Below are 17,980 nucleotides of genomic sequence, written 5' to 3'. Positions count from 1 at the left end.
CATATCGATATGAACAAAAAATCTTGCAGGGAAAGTAGAGCGATGACCAAACGTTGGGTTCTTTACGGAATATTCCTTGAAGAATTAGTGATGCGGAGAAAACATAACTGCAGAATCACTGATATGATAAAAGGATACGGTAGAAACCTACATTTGCATATGCAACACGACGCCAGAAGAACTGCAGATCAGAGCTGCAGTTCAAAAAAAAAGATACAACTATAAACCTGTAATTTAGCATCCGCTCTCACATGCTTTAAATTAACATAGGAACCTTACAAAAACTCACATAAATTTAAGATCTTCGCAATCACTGACCATCCAGAGAAGAAGCAATGGTTTTCCATTCTTTCCATCCTTCAGAAATAAATATTTTCCAGTTCTGCCAAGCAACCATGATATTCGAGCAGCAAGTTTTTCGAGTGCATAGGATCCACCAAACAATGGAACCTGAATAATGCAAAGCCACATAAGGAAAATATTATCAGCCTGTAATGTAAAAAGCAAGTCCTAACATATACGCAATTGTTTTATGCAACAGTAAAAGATTTCATAGCACAGATACCTCCTATGCTAATCTGTCACGCATTACATCGACACCATCAAATGTCAATATTGAAGAATTGCGCTCACTGCCTGCATTGCAAATTAAGTCATTAATCATTCAGTAATTATTTCATCCTGAAACCCATTAACAATATGATTATCACAAATATTCATTTAGTGAATGGTAGTGGTCTTGCGTTCACTTCTCTATCATCCAACAAAATATTAAATGAAAATAACACTACTTAATGAATAAACAATCAAAATTTGAATATTGTGGATCAGCCATCAGTTAGACTTATCTTCTTATAACTACTGATAGATCTAAAGTCTAAGTTCAGGTTAATTAATTCAAATTTGCATCGGAGTGAGTTGTATTGGAGAAGAATCGTTAAACAGATAAAAAAACTAAGAAGAAACAGGCGAGATAATTAAACGATTTTAACATAATCACATCATTCACATGTTAAACCTAAAAGAAAAGAAACGGACTATCGAAGAACTCACAATGAACAGTAACATCCTCAGGATACTTTTTCAAAACTGCTTTGCTGCAAATCTCCAATTCTGAGCACTGAAAAATATCAAAATAATAATAATAATAAATCAATCAAGCAGTTTCAAACACATAAATAATAATAATAAAAACGATTATAACTGAGATTAACCTTCCAATGATTCCGTTAACCGTGATCTCTTCTGCGTCATCAACTTCCTTCTCCGGCACTCCTTTAGAATCTCCCTCCATATCCGCCATTGAAACTGAAAACAGGGATAAGGCAACAAGAAACAATCAAAAGTACTGTATTAAGCGAGATTTTTGTGACGACTGTTGGGTTTTGATTATGAGAAAAATGGAGGGAGTCAAAGTTACTATGGCGAGGATTTAAAGAACTGAATAGGGATTTAAAGAAATGAACAAAAAACTGAGATCGCAGAGCGATGACGGAACGTTGGGTTCTTTTGAGAGTAAGATTGGGGTTTTGAATTGATGGGGGTTAGGTGTTAGTGGACAGCTGAAGGTAAAACTTAAGAGTGACTAAAAAATATGGATTTCATGGTGACCTGCGCGCTTTAGTGAAGAAAAAAAATTAAATTTTAGTGATTAAAATAAGAGTGAGAAGATAGTTGAATGATGATTTATGTAATTGACTTAAAAAATAAAAACATGTATTTTAAAGTGTCACGTGTCAATTTGTTATAGGTCAGAGGTTTATCTTCCGTGACGGAAATGGATATATCTATTAACAGTAGAAAATATTATGTAGTTAATCTAGAATTTTTAAACTTTATGTATGAACTGAGAATCGAGTATAATTTATGTATAAATGGGGTAATTAACCCTAATTTAATACATATTAGTTACATGAGTTGAAAAGTTTAATGGGGTTAGCTTATATATACATATTTAGAGTGTTTAGGTTATGTTTCTTAACAATGTTGGATAAAAGTTAAAAGGTGTATTTCTTGACAATGTGTTTAGATTATATTTCTATGAGTTGACTTCGATCGTTTTCATTACATTTTTATTTTAATTATATACATATAAATATAATAAGAAGTTGATAAATTATTTGTTTAATTTTTAAATTACCTTACATCAATCCAAAAATAAAATTAAAAAATAATTGATTAATTATTTAATATTAGATCATGCTACTACTATATCGTCAACATACATTGTATCATAAAAATTAGTGGTGTGACCGCATGTTAGAGCAAAGCGAATCCAAGTATGATCTTAAAACCAAGAGAAAACCTTTAACAACTTCAATCTAATCATTAACAACATCAAGACAACAATTCCAAACCACTTAAATATGACAGCAACACTTCATGACATGATTTTGAACAAATAATCATGCAAAACCCAAAATAAAACAAACATGAGATGATTCAATGGTTCATATAGATTTTTTACCGATAAAGAGACATGATCAACTTTATAAACTTCTTCAAAAATGGTGGTAATTATACTTGTGAACAGTTGGTATTGCAAAATTTCATACATTAGTTAACCACATTGTATGTTGATGATATAGTAGTAACATGATCTAATACTAAGTAATTAATCAATTATTTTTCACTTTTATTTTTTTGATTGATGTAAGGTAACTTAAAAATTAAATAAATAATAATTTATCAACTTCTTATTACATTTATATGTATATAATTGAAATAAAAATGTAATGAAAACGATCGAATGCAACTCATAGAAACATAACCTAAACACATTGTCAAGAAATACACCTTTTAGCTTTTATCTCATATTGTCAAGAAACATAAACTAAACACTCCAATATGCCTGTATAAGCTAACTCAATTAAGCTTTTCAACTAATGAAACTAATATGTATTAAATTATGATGTTAGTTCCTATAGTTATTTTTTTAATTTTTTAAAACATTTTTTTCAAATGCGTTTATGGATGATTTGGACCTATGGAATGTGCACTTCATGATCCGTGCCTTCCATTACGTGGCGTCAGCTCGGACAAAACCCCATTCACGCTTATCAGAAAGATGTTATATTGATAATATTAGAAGAAAGGGTGTCTGACAGGTAATTATAACCTGTGCGGATGATATTTCGGTAATCGCCCAGAACTTTTTCCATATTTTAAATGAGGATTTTTTGTTGTTGTTTAAACCCATTTTTCGGGCCCAACACTTTTGCCTAAACTCCCCCAAATTTCTGACAGGCTTTCGTGCTTGGACAGTATCCCGGGCCTTAAACAGTTTTGAAAGGGACTAATTTGCATAAAGTCAAATTTAAGAGGAATCTGAGAAGTGTTTACTTTTTTTACACATAAACCCTACTTGATTCCTACTCCCGTCTCACTACTATTTCTACTCCTCCGTCTTGGTCTTTCCCTCGCGATTCTTCAAGATATCATCATCTTCCTTGAGTTTTAGAGGTAAGAAATTACTTTGTTTGATCGACTGTTTTTTAGTTTAATTCTTCAGTATTAAGATTTTCGCTTTAAACACTTCTTATGGCCTTAGTGTTTTCGATTGCTCATTCTTTAATGTCGTCTGAGATTACTTTTCCCATATTGTTTTTGCTAACTTGCAAGACCTCCGCTGACGCTTCTAAGTTTCGTTTCCTCTTTCGAGATCCATTTTTTCATTTTAAATGAAATTAGCCATGAATTAATGTTGCAAACAACAAACTGGGAAAATGATAAAGTCGTTTCGTACTGATATGAATCTAACTTCCTGTTTTAGGGATTATGGTTATTTGGATATTGGATGTTTCAGGTTGATCTGAAACTAATTGTGGTCCAAATTTTCGACTAATCGAATGAATTCCTGTTTATTCTTAAAATGTAATAGGGTTCCCTAATCGAGGACAGTCCAGGAAAAAGAAAGTAAACAGCTGTTTAATGGCGCCTAGAGTTCCCTAAAGAGCAAAGGCAAAGCCCGGAAAGGGATCTAAGGGTTCGATGAAAAATCGGGTGCACAATGCTTTAAAGAGTGGAGCACATGGGCTGTTAAAAAGGCCAAAGTGGTAACTCACTATGGCTTCATTCTATGGTGATCATCATCGGCATGAACTCTGAACCCAAACCCCAACTTTTTCAACTCCTCAGCCCGTCTGAATCGCTTAACGCCCAGGTCTTAGTTTCTTCTCTCTATTTGACGGACTATCTGTCGAAATTACATGGTATTAACTACAAAGTTTAGATGCTTGGTGCTTTTAAACGATGATGTTCAATGTTTTTATAAGCTTATGGATTAATAATCATGAATGGTACATTGAATCAAATCCGAATCTTTACTTTTTTTTATCCATAAGATTTGAGAGTTTCAGTTTGATTCCTCATTTGAAATACTTCATGTTTTGTTTTGCTTATTCTCACCTTCTCGAACGTGAATCTAACTTAGATAGCTATTAAAAGCATGGTGTTTTTCTTCTTCTTCTTTAGAACTTGGGTGTTTGCAATTTTAGGGATATCTTATACATGCATGTTCAAACGATTTGCCATTTTTTATTTGGCATTCACTTTTAGATTGCTTAGTGTTTTGGATTTCTGTGCAATGATGTTAAAAATATGGGTTGAGGGAGTGAGAAATCTCTCTCTCGCTGTTTTTTTTTTCTTCTGAAAATGTGAATTAAAATGCTAAGCTTCGGCATAATTGTTAGCATCAGTATGGGTATTGGTTAATGGCCACTAATGGCCACTACATATTCTTTTTTTACATTAAACCAATGCTTGCAACCTTAAGTACCTACCTTTTTGCCCGGGAACGCAATACAAACTTCTATGGTCGATGGTTTTTAATAACTTGATCAATTGAAAAAAAAATGAAATTTTGGTTAATGTTAATTTAAATCTTTTTTTTTTATTTCTATCAAGTTGTCTTTTTTACAAGTTTTGTTATATTGTCATTTGAACTTCGAAAACGTGATATAAAATGGCCTCTTAAGATGAATGGTGTTAATTTAAATTGTCCATTACTAAGAAAAATCAAATTTAGGTATCAATTTTAACTGCAAATTAAATTCACGTATCAACCTGAATTAAACCTTGAACTAAATTCAAATAACCGGTTGAATAAAAAATTAACTACTAAATTGAACTTTAAATCCAAATTTAAATACTGAAAATATATTCATCCTTTTTTTTATTTTGGTAAATGAATGAGAGTAAAACTAGACTAACTTAAACAATGCTGTCTTATCACCTTTTTACATATATACGAACTCGCCATTAGTTAGGATTTCGTTAATTAAATTAAGCTTTAATATAAAAAGTTTATAAGCATCCAAACATAATTGAAAAATTATTAAATTGCCGTGATTTTAAATTACGACGAAAATGTACGAATAACTTATCTCAGTAGTTAAAAGAATCGTTGTTGTTCCTAAAAGTCATTGATTCAAGTACCTACGATTATAACTGGATGATTGAACGTTCATTATTAAACGGTTGAAAATATTTAAAACAAATATTACTTTGAAATTACCTTAACTTATAAAAAATAAATTATAACGAAAATTATGTAAATATCTTAAGTCCAATTAACTTTGGTCGTGTGCATATTAACCAGAGCAGGTAAGATAACAAATGCAGAAGAATTCAAAGCCTGCTGATAAAAAAAACACAAAATGAGGATGAAACATGCTAGTTAAATATAATAAGAGCATGTGTAAATAATATCATACAAACTACTAACACATACATTGCTATGTTAAAGTAGTCCAATGCAGACCACATTTCCCACTTCCTACTATTCCATTTTTTTCTTTTCTTTTTATACACACATCAGGGCCACTATGACCCTTACCACCAGGAATTATATGAATGTACAATTCTTTGAGGATTACCAGAAGATATCATCTACTGCTATCGACGCCGATGGCCGATATCTTCTTCTTCCATCTCCAACTCGGGCTCTTCGGAACCAAATTCAGCCGACTCTATATCGGCAAGGTTCTTCAGATCAACAACCGAAAGCTCATCTAAATGGCTCACCACCAAGTCTGCAGCCCCAAGCTCATACACTGGATGCTTGCTAGCAACAGCCACACACTTCATCCGCGCATCATGGGCAGCTTCAACCGTCTGATTAGAGTTCCCAAACACAATGCAGCGCTCGGGTATGAACTGCAGAAGTTGCGCAGCATAAACAAACATTTCGGGATCTGGTTTACCCCGGTGAACATCTTCTGCTGCAACAATGACACTGAAGAACCCTTCCATCCCGATGGCTCGGATTGCTGCCTCAAGAACTTTTCTTGGCCGGGTAGAAACCAATGCCATTGGTATCTCATAACGCGTCAAGGTATTTACAAACTCTTGGGAACCATCACGTAATCTATATATCCCACCTTGCAAAGCTTGGTAAATATTTTCCTTCCTTGCAGCCATTCTTCTTAATTGTGCTGGGTCTCTCGACCAGCACAAAACCTCAGAAATTGCTTGCTCACTCTTCATACCTTCAATTCTTCTAAGGATAAAGGCAGGCGGAGGGGATTTTCCTTCTTCCTCAGCTAGAGCCAGCCAGGCCTGCTTCTCGAGCTGATGGCTATCTTCAATTATAACACCGTCCCATTCAAATAAGGCACCTAACCAACCACAACCCATCCTTTCTTGTCGAAGCAACGGATTATGTAACGAAGGATTGTCGGCTCTGTTCTCCGGCGGCCATAAGGCAGGCTTTCGGTCAACGCTAGTATCAAGTTGATAATTCCAATTCCTCGGTTTTCTCCCTTCATCTCTATACGCGTGAACCTCTTTCGTAAGCTCCATCGCAAGCGTCTTAATGGATGAGTTAATTAACCTCTCAACTCCCAATATCGGCAAAGGACAAAGAATGATCCTTTTACCGATAAATTCTTTGGAAGGAGATCGGCAGCTAGTCGAAGACTTCTGTTTGCAGGAGACATCCCGAACAGAAATCCTTCCACACAAAGGGTGGTGTCCGAGAAGCGAAGTTGTTGCGATCGACTCCACTATCACCATGTTTAAACAAAGCAGCAATATCTACGATTCCCCCTGATCTATAATTTTTTGATAAGCTATTATTTACGCCTTCAAATCCTCCTGAGATCTGCAGAATACAACCCTAAAATGATTGAGATTTGTTAGGCAAGATTCAAACTCTGGTTAAGATGCTAAAAGAAAACCCTAAAACAATTAATTAAAAAAAGAAGACCAATCTAATTGAAGGAAAGCTGCGCAAAGAAAACCCTAAATGATTCTTTAATTACCATACAAAAAGGCAAATAATTAAAATCACCATGTCAGATTAATAATAAAAAAAACAGAACCCATTCACGTAAAACAATATTAAAACGGGAAGATTACACGATGCTCAAACAGGAAAACCCAGAAACAGAACGAACAAAAGGCATCAAAACACGATGAGATTAACCCAGAAAATATCCACCAATTAATAAAAGGAATAAAAACATGGAAAAGAAGGAATAAGTTGAACTGAAGAACCTGGGAAGGATAGAATTGTTGATGAAAGATGCGAAGGGTGTTATGGAGCAGAGAGAGTAGATTCAGGGTTTGTAAGAATAATGTGTGAATCTCCTTCGTTGTAGTTGCTAAAGAAGGGGAGCAAGATTTTTTTTCTTTTTTAATTTGTAATAATGGGTGTGTGGTTTAGAATAAATTTATGGATGAATGAGGAGAAGAGAAGAAAGACCGGTGATGGACGTAGAAGAGTGTCGACTGTATACGATTCTACTATACGTGGTCCAACACTCCTAATCCTTTGTAATTTCCCTCTCCATATTCACTTTACCCTAACTTCCTAAGCAGCCGCCCACCCCACCCCTTTTGAACACTTCCTTGTCCCTTTAATATCCTCCTTTTCATACCATAAATTAGAATAGTCAAAATAATTGAATTTAATCGATTTTGATTTAGTATAATTTTATGTAATTAAATATTTTATAATTTTAAACTGATTTTTTTAATAATTTAGAACAACAATAACGTAACATATATTTATAATGTTTTTTAGTCATTGACAATTAACACACGTTTTGTAGAGATAATTATTCTAATATGATATCTTTATAGATAACAACACTCCCTCTAACTACTAAAGTCGCTTGATAAGCTCAAATTGAGATATTTTCTAAAAGAGAAAATTAAGATTGAAACAAAGTTGGGTATAAGATGAAATTTAACCGATTCAAGATGATTAGTAAAATACATCTCTCTATATAAAATTTAAGATAAAGATTTTCAAAATTGATTCAAAATAATTACTACAATATTCCTCTCTAACTGTAATTATTATAATACTTATATATATATTTAATTATCTTTCTTTATTGTCTATTTTAAATAAATAAAAAATCATATAGAATAAATTAAGATAAATTTTTATCTCAAAATTCGAGATTAATTCAAGAGAAAATAAAACATCAACAAATGCCGAGACAAATCTGAATCGAGGTGAACAAAAAAACTGACCCACCAAATTCTAATGAGAAATCATCGAAAACAACTTTCAACCTTTCAAACTGGATGCAGAGGTAGAACATGCGCTGAGAAGTATATAACAAAACAAAATTACAGCTTTTCTTTTAAGGAAAATAAACGCATGTTTAATGTTTTTAAAATGGTATTATCAAATCCTTGGGGTGATGGACAAGCACGTTATGGTTACTGAAGACATCCCATTTCGTCCCATTACGTATTATGGGTTCTATTTTTAATATTTAAATATTGCAAATAAACATATATTTATTATTTATTATTTACTTTATTACATTACATTTTACAGGCTCTAAAATCGGCAGCCCAACAATGGTCCAACACTCAGCAACCCATTACATAAGACCTAAATAGTGGGTAACCCAGCAACAAACCCGTGACCTGTTTGAGCACCCAATAGTGGACCCGGTTTGAAACCTTAGAGCCAATTAGGGTTTTAGATTTTTCTCCTCAGCGCTGCATGCTTCCACAGTGTCGTTCCAGCCTCACAACCGCGTTCTCCTCCGGATTTCTCGGTATCAATGTCAACAAGCAACAAACATTAGACTTTTAGTCCGATTAGGAGACTAAAAATAGTGTTTTATTTTCCTATAAATAAATGTAACATTTACAGATAATATTCACGATTATTATGAGAGAAAATACACAACAAATAGTAAGATCTAAGTACTCAAGCTTGTAACATTCGAAAGCATAAAGAAATAAAAAGGTATATTTTACCTTGATTCGATGTTTTAGCCTTTTGCATGTTGCTTTTCTCATATTTTTTTGTTTTTGTTTCGAGATGGCCGATGAAAGGGGGAGTTTTCGAGATCTAGCCCCCAAGGCTTATTTGTTTTTTTTTAAAAAAAATGATATTTAAAATAAGTGCAAAGAGAGCTTTAAAAAAATTAAAACTTTTTGTATTTCGCCGCCGATGACCGACGGTCGGCGAGGCGGTGGGCCACCGGGTTCTGGAAACCACGGTGGCAGTTCATCCCTGAGATGAACAAACGAAGAATAAAATAGAGAAAGGGGTTTAGGGGGCTTTTGATCCATTTGAGGAGTGTTTTAAAAATGAAATATGTTTCTGTTTTTTTGAAATAAATACTAGACCCATGGAGCCCCATCGACCTGACCCGAGACACATGCAACCCTCGTGTTTTCTAATTAAAATGGGATAATCCCCGCTTAGTCCCCCATATTTTTAAATGCTTTAATTTGGCTCCCAAAAATCATATTAAAGTCCCGAATTCCTTTTAAATTTACCTCTGATTTTTTTCCTTTTCAATTTAATCCTTGTATTATTATTTTTATTATTTTATATTATTATTATATATATATACATATATATATTTAATATCCTATTTATGCACTAATATATATATATATATATTAATTATATTTTTATTTGATTTTTTATTTAAGTACTATAATTTATATATATATATATATATATATATATATATATATATATATATATATATATATATATCTATTTTATTTACTTTCTATATTTTTTATTATTTTAGTTTTTATATTACTATTATATTATATATTTTTATTTTTCTTATTATATTATTATTATTATATTACCTACACACTTACCAAGCCCCCACATTTTGTCCTCATTCACCACAATTCCCCTCCACTTTGGGTGAAATGATGGGATAATAATTTTTTTTATATATTTATTATATATGTTTTTACTTTCATTTTTTTTTATTCTATTAATTTTATCTTATTTTCTATTTCTACTTTTATTTAGTTATTATTTTCTTTATCTTAACTTTGTTTTTATCCGTTTATTTATTTTTATTTTATTTCCTATTATTATTTTGTTTTAATATTTTGTTTTAACGTTATTATATATATATATTTTATTTCTATTTTATTTTAATCCTTGTATTTTTATCTTTATATCTTATTATATATTGTATTATTTCTTTTTATTTTGTTTTCCTAATGTTTGTGTATATATGTATATATTTTTTATTATTGTTTTTTAATTATTTTATTAAATATTATAATATATATATATATATATTACTAACTTTGAATTATCATCTCTAAAGGCCCCTCTTTGTTTCTAATCAACATTTTTCTCCCCCCTCCACTTTCGGTGAAGTGATGGGGTAATTTTTTATTTTTTATATATGTTTTTATTTTTGTTTTATTCTATTAATTCTATCTTATTTTCTATTTCTATTTTTATTTAGTTATTATTTTCTTTATCTTAACTTTGTTTTTATCCTCTTTATTTTCTTTTCGTTTATTTTTTTTATCTTTATCTTATTTATTTCATTTTAATTTTTTTCCTTTATTCATTTCCTTATATTTATTTTTTTATGTTTTTTACTTTCATTTTTTTCTTTAACTTATTTTATTTATTGCAATTTTTTTATTATTTTAGTTCCTTTATTTTATTTATTTGCATTACTTTTTCCTCTAGTACGTTTCGCGATTTTTTTAAGGGTACACTTTTAAAACCAATCAGAGGTATGTAATTGTGATCGTTATTTTACCTTTTTGATTTAAATTACAATTTTCTTATTTTAAGACAACTGGAAATTACGTAATACCGAAAGGGCAGTTCAAGGGTGCTAACTCTTCCTTGATTGTAACCGACTCCCGAACCGGACATATTTATGGTAAAACGCAGATCATGTAAGATGGTATCCGATCAACCAAATTTTTACGAAAAATAAATGATCGTTGGCGACTCCCAATATTTTATTTAAGTCGAATCCTAATTCTGGGCCCAATCGAAAGACGGTTACGACAGATTGGTGACTCCGCTGGGGACAGGTAAGTGAGTCAGGCTAAGGTAATTTCCAGTTGTATTTTTAATGAAAATGGTAAGCTTAAATTTTAAGGTAATTTTACGATCCTTATTATTTTACTTTTGATTATTTTTTCAAATAAATAGTTGTACTAACGGTTTTCTCAATGAATTCAGCTTGTCAAAACTTGTTTTCACTTAAGGCTCTAAACCCGAGCTCCAAACCCTATTTAAGTAGGGGTAAAAGCGACGTCTTCGTGTGAATTTATTCACCGTATAGGCCTAGCAAGTAGCCTTCGGGGTTCATATACCTTATATCTTCAAGTAAATTTATTCACCGTGCAGACATAAGGGAATGTGTCCTCTTGAGTTTAACTTAGTCCATACAAGCCTGTGACGGGTTTAGGACTAAGGGTCTGGCAAGCCCAAGGGGACACCGGCAAGGAGAACTCGGGTACCTTTTTTAGAACCTAAATCGGGAGACTATGGAGAATTAGAGCCTACCCCAAAACCCTATTTCAAAACCTAGGATATTTTTACCCTAACCATGCTGTTTGTTTGTCTTTTACTTTTCGTTCTTTCTTTCATCATTTATTTTTTTATTTTACTAACTTTTTGCCTTTGTGTTTGTTTCTTTTAGCATTTACATCATAACAAGAGGCTATTGATCCCTAAAAAGGTATTTGTTACACACAAAGTAATCTGAATTAATGGATAAATGTGTTATAATATAAGAGATAAAAAACATCGAGGTATGACTATGGTCCGAGAAGACTCAGAAGAAAAAGGGAGACAGTCTTCAAGGAAGCTATGTGTTAGAGCTGGTTAGCTACGCCTTTATCAGCCTAAAGCAGAACGATGTGCAAGAGCTTCGGGACATCTGGGACAGTTGGAAGAGTGACAAGAAACAAAAGTTCAGCCAGCGGTACGGTGACATTGCACTTTTGCTTCATGTCAAGACTGATGAGCCCTTAATCAGAGCCTTGATTCAATTCTAGAACCCCAGGATACAGTTGCTTCACTTTTAACCAGGAGGATATGGTGTCCACCATTGAAGAGTACACTAAACTTCTGCACTGTGAAAGTATCAGACTGGAGCGAGCCTACATTAAACACATCAAAAGTCAGCCTTTCAAGAATGCATTGGCCAAGGTTACCGGGGTTGACGAAAAATGGGTAACTGACCGGGCTCGATGTAAAGGCAGCGGGGAAGGAATTGCTTGGCTTCATATCAAGCAATTGATGAAGAACCATCACGATGAGTGAAAGACAATAGATCTCTTCGCCCTGGGTCTGTATGACTTGATTATATTCCCAAAGACTTTGGGATATATCGATGCAATAGTGGTAGAGTTATTTGAACAAATCGCGAGGTGAGTAAATCCAGCACCTACAATCTTAGCTGAGACCTTCCGCTCTCTCAACCATTGTAGAAAAACTGGCGAAGGAAGGTTTATTGGGTGTTCTCAGCTTCTTTAAGTCTGGATTCACAACTATTTCTAGAAAACTAACGGGGTTGCTTATCACAAATTCAGTACCACTTATTCACCTTTAGGTGAATTAATCAATTTGAAATAGCTTGAAGGCGCCTCAAAGAAAAAATTGATGAAGATCTTCACTCATCTTCAGGACCGAGATATTGCCTAAAGAGCCCCCTGGTTGTTCCTCAGTGATATTCTTTTTCGGTATGGGGATTCTGATACTATGACCCTACTTGGACTATGGGGTGGAGTTGGATATTCTCCGCTTTTGGCACTTAGACAATATGGGGCACGTTAGTTTGTCCCAACAATATACGGACTAGCTGGATCAGAGTTTATGTACCATGGAGACAACTATAAAAAGATGATCAAAGAGGTAGCTGAGTCATGGAAGAATGTATTCCGGATAGATGTCGTAGCTGCCAAAAACATGCTTACTCCAGATTATTTGGAGTGGCAAAGATTGAGGAAAAACAACAACATCCCGTGCCAGACTTTGAGGACACTCGGACCATGGAGGAACATCTCAGGCCTGTCCCGTCTGAACTTAAGATAGCAAAGGCAGAGTTTAAAGTTATGAATAATAAGTTGAAGCAGAAGGTAAGAGAACTTGAAGCTGAACGATACCAGTGGAAGTTAGACGTCGACACTAAAAAAGATCGAGCATATAAACTGGAGAAAGAACAGAAGAAAATCTGTTTCGAGCTCGAATACTTAAGAAAGGGGTATCAAGATAAAGTCAAGGATAACTTTAATTTGAAAAGAACTTCTGAGTACTAGAAAGATGAAGCTCATAGCCTGAAAAGGAAGTTTGAGGGGCCTGATGAGAGAACTCTAAAGGAACAACTCAAGACTGCTCAGAGGCGCTTAGTAAACAGTTAATATCATAACAAGCGCTTGAGAATCTAGGTGGCTGATCTGGAGAAACAACATGAGCAAGATGGCAAAACCATAGCTGAGTTAGAAGCTATTATGGATGGGTTCAAGAAGAAAGCGAGCGAGCTTCAGATGGTGCCCTTTGATAGAGGTTTACAGTGGCGTTTCCGTTGGGAGCAAGCTCAGCAAAGGGTGAAGGCTAGAGACTCATTCATCCGTGATTTCATGTATCAAGTACAGAGGCAGCTCGTCATCTACATGGCCTAGAAAGGGAAGCTAAAGTGGTTCGACAAGGCATTCAACTAGTGACAGATGAAGGTAGAAGACTTGTTAACCTACTAGAAGATGTTCAGGGTCTAGAGGATTTAGTCCGGATGTACCTTTGATTATTTTTATGTCTCTTAAAAGATAAAACATTTTTGTTTAAATAAAGATTATTTATAATAACAGACACTTTCCTGGATCAATGCCTCTAAATTACATACATCATGCATTGCATTCTTTACATTTTATACTTCATGTTTATATTTTTTCATGTTTTTACATTCATATTAACTAACAGAACATGTCTCAGAAGGAGAAGAAATAGCAAACGTCGAGTTTAAGTCCGCAAGCATTAGATACGTATCATCCGCACAATCCTCGAGCAAAGAAGAGACAAATGGAGGCCATAATCAAAACAATCGAAGAGAACATGGCGAAATTACAAAAAGAGCTGAAAGATAAAATTGCTCAGAACAGTCAGAGTACCCTGGATTCCATCACAAGAAGCCAGGAGTCCTTGGTCGATCAAATCGTGGCCAAGTTATCGGGTTTACAGCAGGCCAGTGCACCAGGGGTAGGTTCATCTGAGAAGGTAATTATACCACCGACCCCGCAAGTGGTTGTCTCACCTGGGAACTTACCCGGCCAGCAAGGGGACTCATCTCCTACTAAAGGAAAAGTCGTATCTGTTGCAAATATACAAACTTCTGTAACCAACCCTGACAATCATCCAGACTATTATCTTATCCCTGATTTTGATGAGGAAGATAAGACAAATAATATGGAAAAAGAATATTAGGATGTTGGAAAACCAAATGAAGATAGTCAAAGAGAACCACGATTATTATGGAGTGGATGCCATAGAGCTGAGCATGGTTCCAGATTTGGTGCTTCCACCAAAATTCAAGGTCCCAGAGTTCGAGAAGTTTTATTGGAATAGTTTTCACTCAGCCCACATCACTATGTTCTGCCGAAAGATGACAGGATGAAATGACCAACTCCTGATCCACTGTTTCCAGGAGAGTCTGTTTGGTTCAGATATCTGGTGGTACAATCAGTTGAGTTGAACTCATATCAAGACATGGAAAGACTTGGCCAAGTCTTTCTTGGAGCAGTACAAGTATATTAACGATATGAGGCCAGACCGAGTTATGCTACAAAGCCTAAAGAAAAAGCATAACGAAAGTTTTCGACAATACGCACAGCGATGGAGGGATTTAGCTGTGCAAGTTCATATATCCTTGGATGAAAAAGAAACTAGAAAGTTGTTTGTACAGACCCTGAAGGCATCTTACTTCGGGCACCTGGTGGCAATCACATCGGGAAGTTTCTCAGATCTAGTGAGATGATCGAGTCGGCCATAAAACATGGAAACATTGAGGGATGAGATTCCAGTAAGAAGTTTCCCATGAAGAACAAAGAGAGAGAGATCAACAATGTCAACACCTATAATTCCAATAAAGGTGTTACAATCTCAAGTTCAAATACCACTACAATTGTACCATCCGGTACTTCTAAACAGAATCAGAGAGAACCGAGAAGGGAAAGGGAACAATTTGATCTTATTATCATAACATACAAAAATATACCAACAACTTTTCGACACTCACGTGGTGTCGGCTTACCCTATGGAGCCAATTAAGCTCCCTTATCCCAGGTGGTATGACGAGAACGCTCACTACGAGTACCATGGTAGTGTGCAGGGGTATTCGATTGAAAGTTGTATCATATTCAAAAGGCTTGTACAACGAATGCGAAACAAGAATTGGATCCATTTCAACTCTAGAATACCAAACGTCGCCTAGAATCCCTTGCCTAATCATCCAAAGACTGGAATAAATGCAGTAACTACTGAGAATGGAAAGCGAATCAAATCAAGTGTTCTGGAGGTAAAATCTCCTTTGGCTTGGGTATGGAGCCAAATGGTAAAGGCAGGGCTTCTTACACCCCAGTCAGGTGCGACAAGGAATGAAGATGGTAACCATTGTTGTTACCACAACGAAGAAGGGCATGGAGTGCAAGATTGCCCAGAATTCAAGACGTTAGTCTAGCTCATGATGGACATGAAAGGGCTGGAATTTTATGAAGAAGTTCAGGATTCCCTAGAAGCATATGTTTGTGCTACCGGAGAGTCATCAGAGAAAAAATATGGCAGGGGTAGCCCATTGATAATTACCCTTAAAGCGATAGCAACATCAACAACATAAGCCAATGTGGTGATCACTGCACCTCGGCTTTTTCAATACAAGACAATCGATAAATGCCTTGAAAGTATGAATACCAGGTGAGTACTTCAAAAGAATATGATAGAAAAGTGGGGCAGAGACCACTTGAGCCTTTCAAAGAAGACGTACTGGCTATCAACGAACTTATAATGGAGGAAGAAGCTAAAGAATTCCTCAAATTCTTGAAGCATAGCGAGTACAGTGTTATAGAACAGCTCCACAACTTGTCAACGCGTACTTTAATGTTGACACTATTGTTAAACTCAGAGGCATATCATGAGGCACTATTGAAGGTTCTCAATCAAACGTTCGTGCCACAAAACATACCAGTCAGCAAGATGGATCGACTGATGAACAATATTCAAGCAGATAATCTCATTTCTTTTTCAGATGATGAGATTTCATCCGAAGGAAGAGGCTGAACAAAGGCATTACACATCACTACGTATTGCAAGGGGCATTCCCTATCAAGTATTTTAATTGACAATGGTTTAGCCCTGAACGTGATGCCTTTAGTCACATTGAAGGGGTTACCAATATATACATCTCATATAAGAACCTGCCAGAATGTGGTCCGAGCATTTGATGGAACCAAGAGAGCGGTAATTGGCAAGATCCAGGTGCCTTTAGTAATCGGACCAGCCACCTACAACGTTGAGTTCTTAGTGATGGATATCATGCCTTCTTACAGCTGTCTTTTGGGAAGGCCATGGATTCATCAAGTAGGTGCAGTACCGTCCATATTACATTAAAAAGTTAAATTTGTTATTAACGGGGCCTTAGTAATTATCAATGTTGAGGAAGATATCGTGGTAAGTGTAACCATGGAGGCCCTATACATCGAGGTAGATGAGGAATCGGTATAGTGCTCATTCCGCTCCTTAGAATTCGTGAATGCCACATTTATGGTAGAATGAAGAAGGATTCATGAACCCCGACTCTCTAAGTATACCAAGATAGAGATCAAGCAAACCTTAAGATGAGGCACTAAGACTGGAAGAAGGTTTGGGAAGCAGCTGTAAGGAAAGATAAGTCCAGTCCTTCCTATATCAAAACTTGATCAGTTTGGGCTAGGTTTTCAGCCCAGTTATCACGAAAAGAGGAAGGAAATCTAGAAGAATCAGGAAAGAAGACTAGCCCGGTTAATTGGAAGCGATTTTCAAAGGGAGCCCATGATATTCCCACCTCTTTACAGCACGTTCAAATCAGATGGTTATGTGTTTGAAATCAGCTCATCCGATTTAAAAGTAGCTCTAGACGATCTGAGCATCAATGTCGTGACCACAGAAGATGCTAACAACACCGATAGATCCGGAATATACCCTCTGCCACCTGGGTTTGTACCTAACAACTGGTCGGTGGAAGAACTATCTGTGGTTTACAAGTGTCTTTCAGAGTAATATTAGAACTATCCCTACTTGTCTATACTCGGGGTAATAGGTGATCTTTTGTAAGGGTGAATAAACATTGTTTTAAATTTATTAAACATTGTTTTAAATCAAGACAAACCTTGATAGTCTTACTGTGGGAATACATAGATGTGTTCGCATGGTCATATCAAGACATGCCACGGTTAGACACAGACATGGTAGTTCATAAAATGCCTATCAAACTAGAATGCAAACCCGTGCAGGAAAAGCTAAGAAGGATGCGACCTGAGATGCTCATTAAAATCAAAGAAGAAGTCAAGAAACAATTCGATGTTGGTTTCCTTCAAGTGGTTAAGTATCCGGAGTGGATGGCCAACATAGTGCCAGTTCCGAAGAAAGATGGGAAGGTTCACATGTGTGTCGATTACCGGGACCTTAACCAAGCAAGTCTCAAAGATAAATTTCCTCTACCTCACATCAACACGTTAGTGGACA

At 35.1% G+C, this 17,980-nt stretch overlaps 1 protein-coding gene and 1 long non-coding RNA gene across 2 annotated transcripts; both read right to left on the bottom strand.

The window, feature by feature from the left end:
• Positions 1–250: 250 nt before the first annotated feature.
• Positions 251–1,182, bottom strand: LOC120171107. Its single transcript, XR_005520848.1, has 3 exons — positions 1,054–1,182; positions 566–636; positions 251–450 (listed from the first exon to the last, which is right to left on the bottom strand). It is a non-coding gene; the product is annotated as an uncharacterized LOC120171107 (long non-coding RNA).
• A 4,627-nt stretch (positions 1,183–5,809) lies between these two features.
• LOC120171105 (5-amino-6-(5-phospho-D-ribitylamino)uracil phosphatase, chloroplastic-like) lies at positions 5,810–7,611 on the bottom strand. The gene is given in 3 exon segments (XM_039178898.1): positions 5,810–5,916; positions 5,919–7,117; positions 7,498–7,611. Coding segments are annotated over 2 exon segments (1,140 nt in total). The 5' UTR covers positions 7,015–7,117; positions 7,498–7,611; the 3' UTR covers positions 5,810–5,872.
• Between the last annotated feature and the right edge of the window lie 10,369 nt (positions 7,612–17,980).

The sequence above is a fragment of the Hibiscus syriacus genome, unplaced genomic scaffold (assembly GCF_006381635.1).
Source record: "Hibiscus syriacus cultivar Baekdansim isolate YM2019G1 unplaced genomic scaffold, ASM638163v2 tig00111810_pilon, whole genome shotgun sequence".
In the NCBI taxonomy this organism is placed as follows: Eukaryota; Viridiplantae; Streptophyta; class Magnoliopsida; order Malvales; family Malvaceae; genus Hibiscus; species Hibiscus syriacus.
Note: the sequence above shows the minus strand (reverse complement) of the source record. Positions and strands in the feature narration are given on the sequence as shown.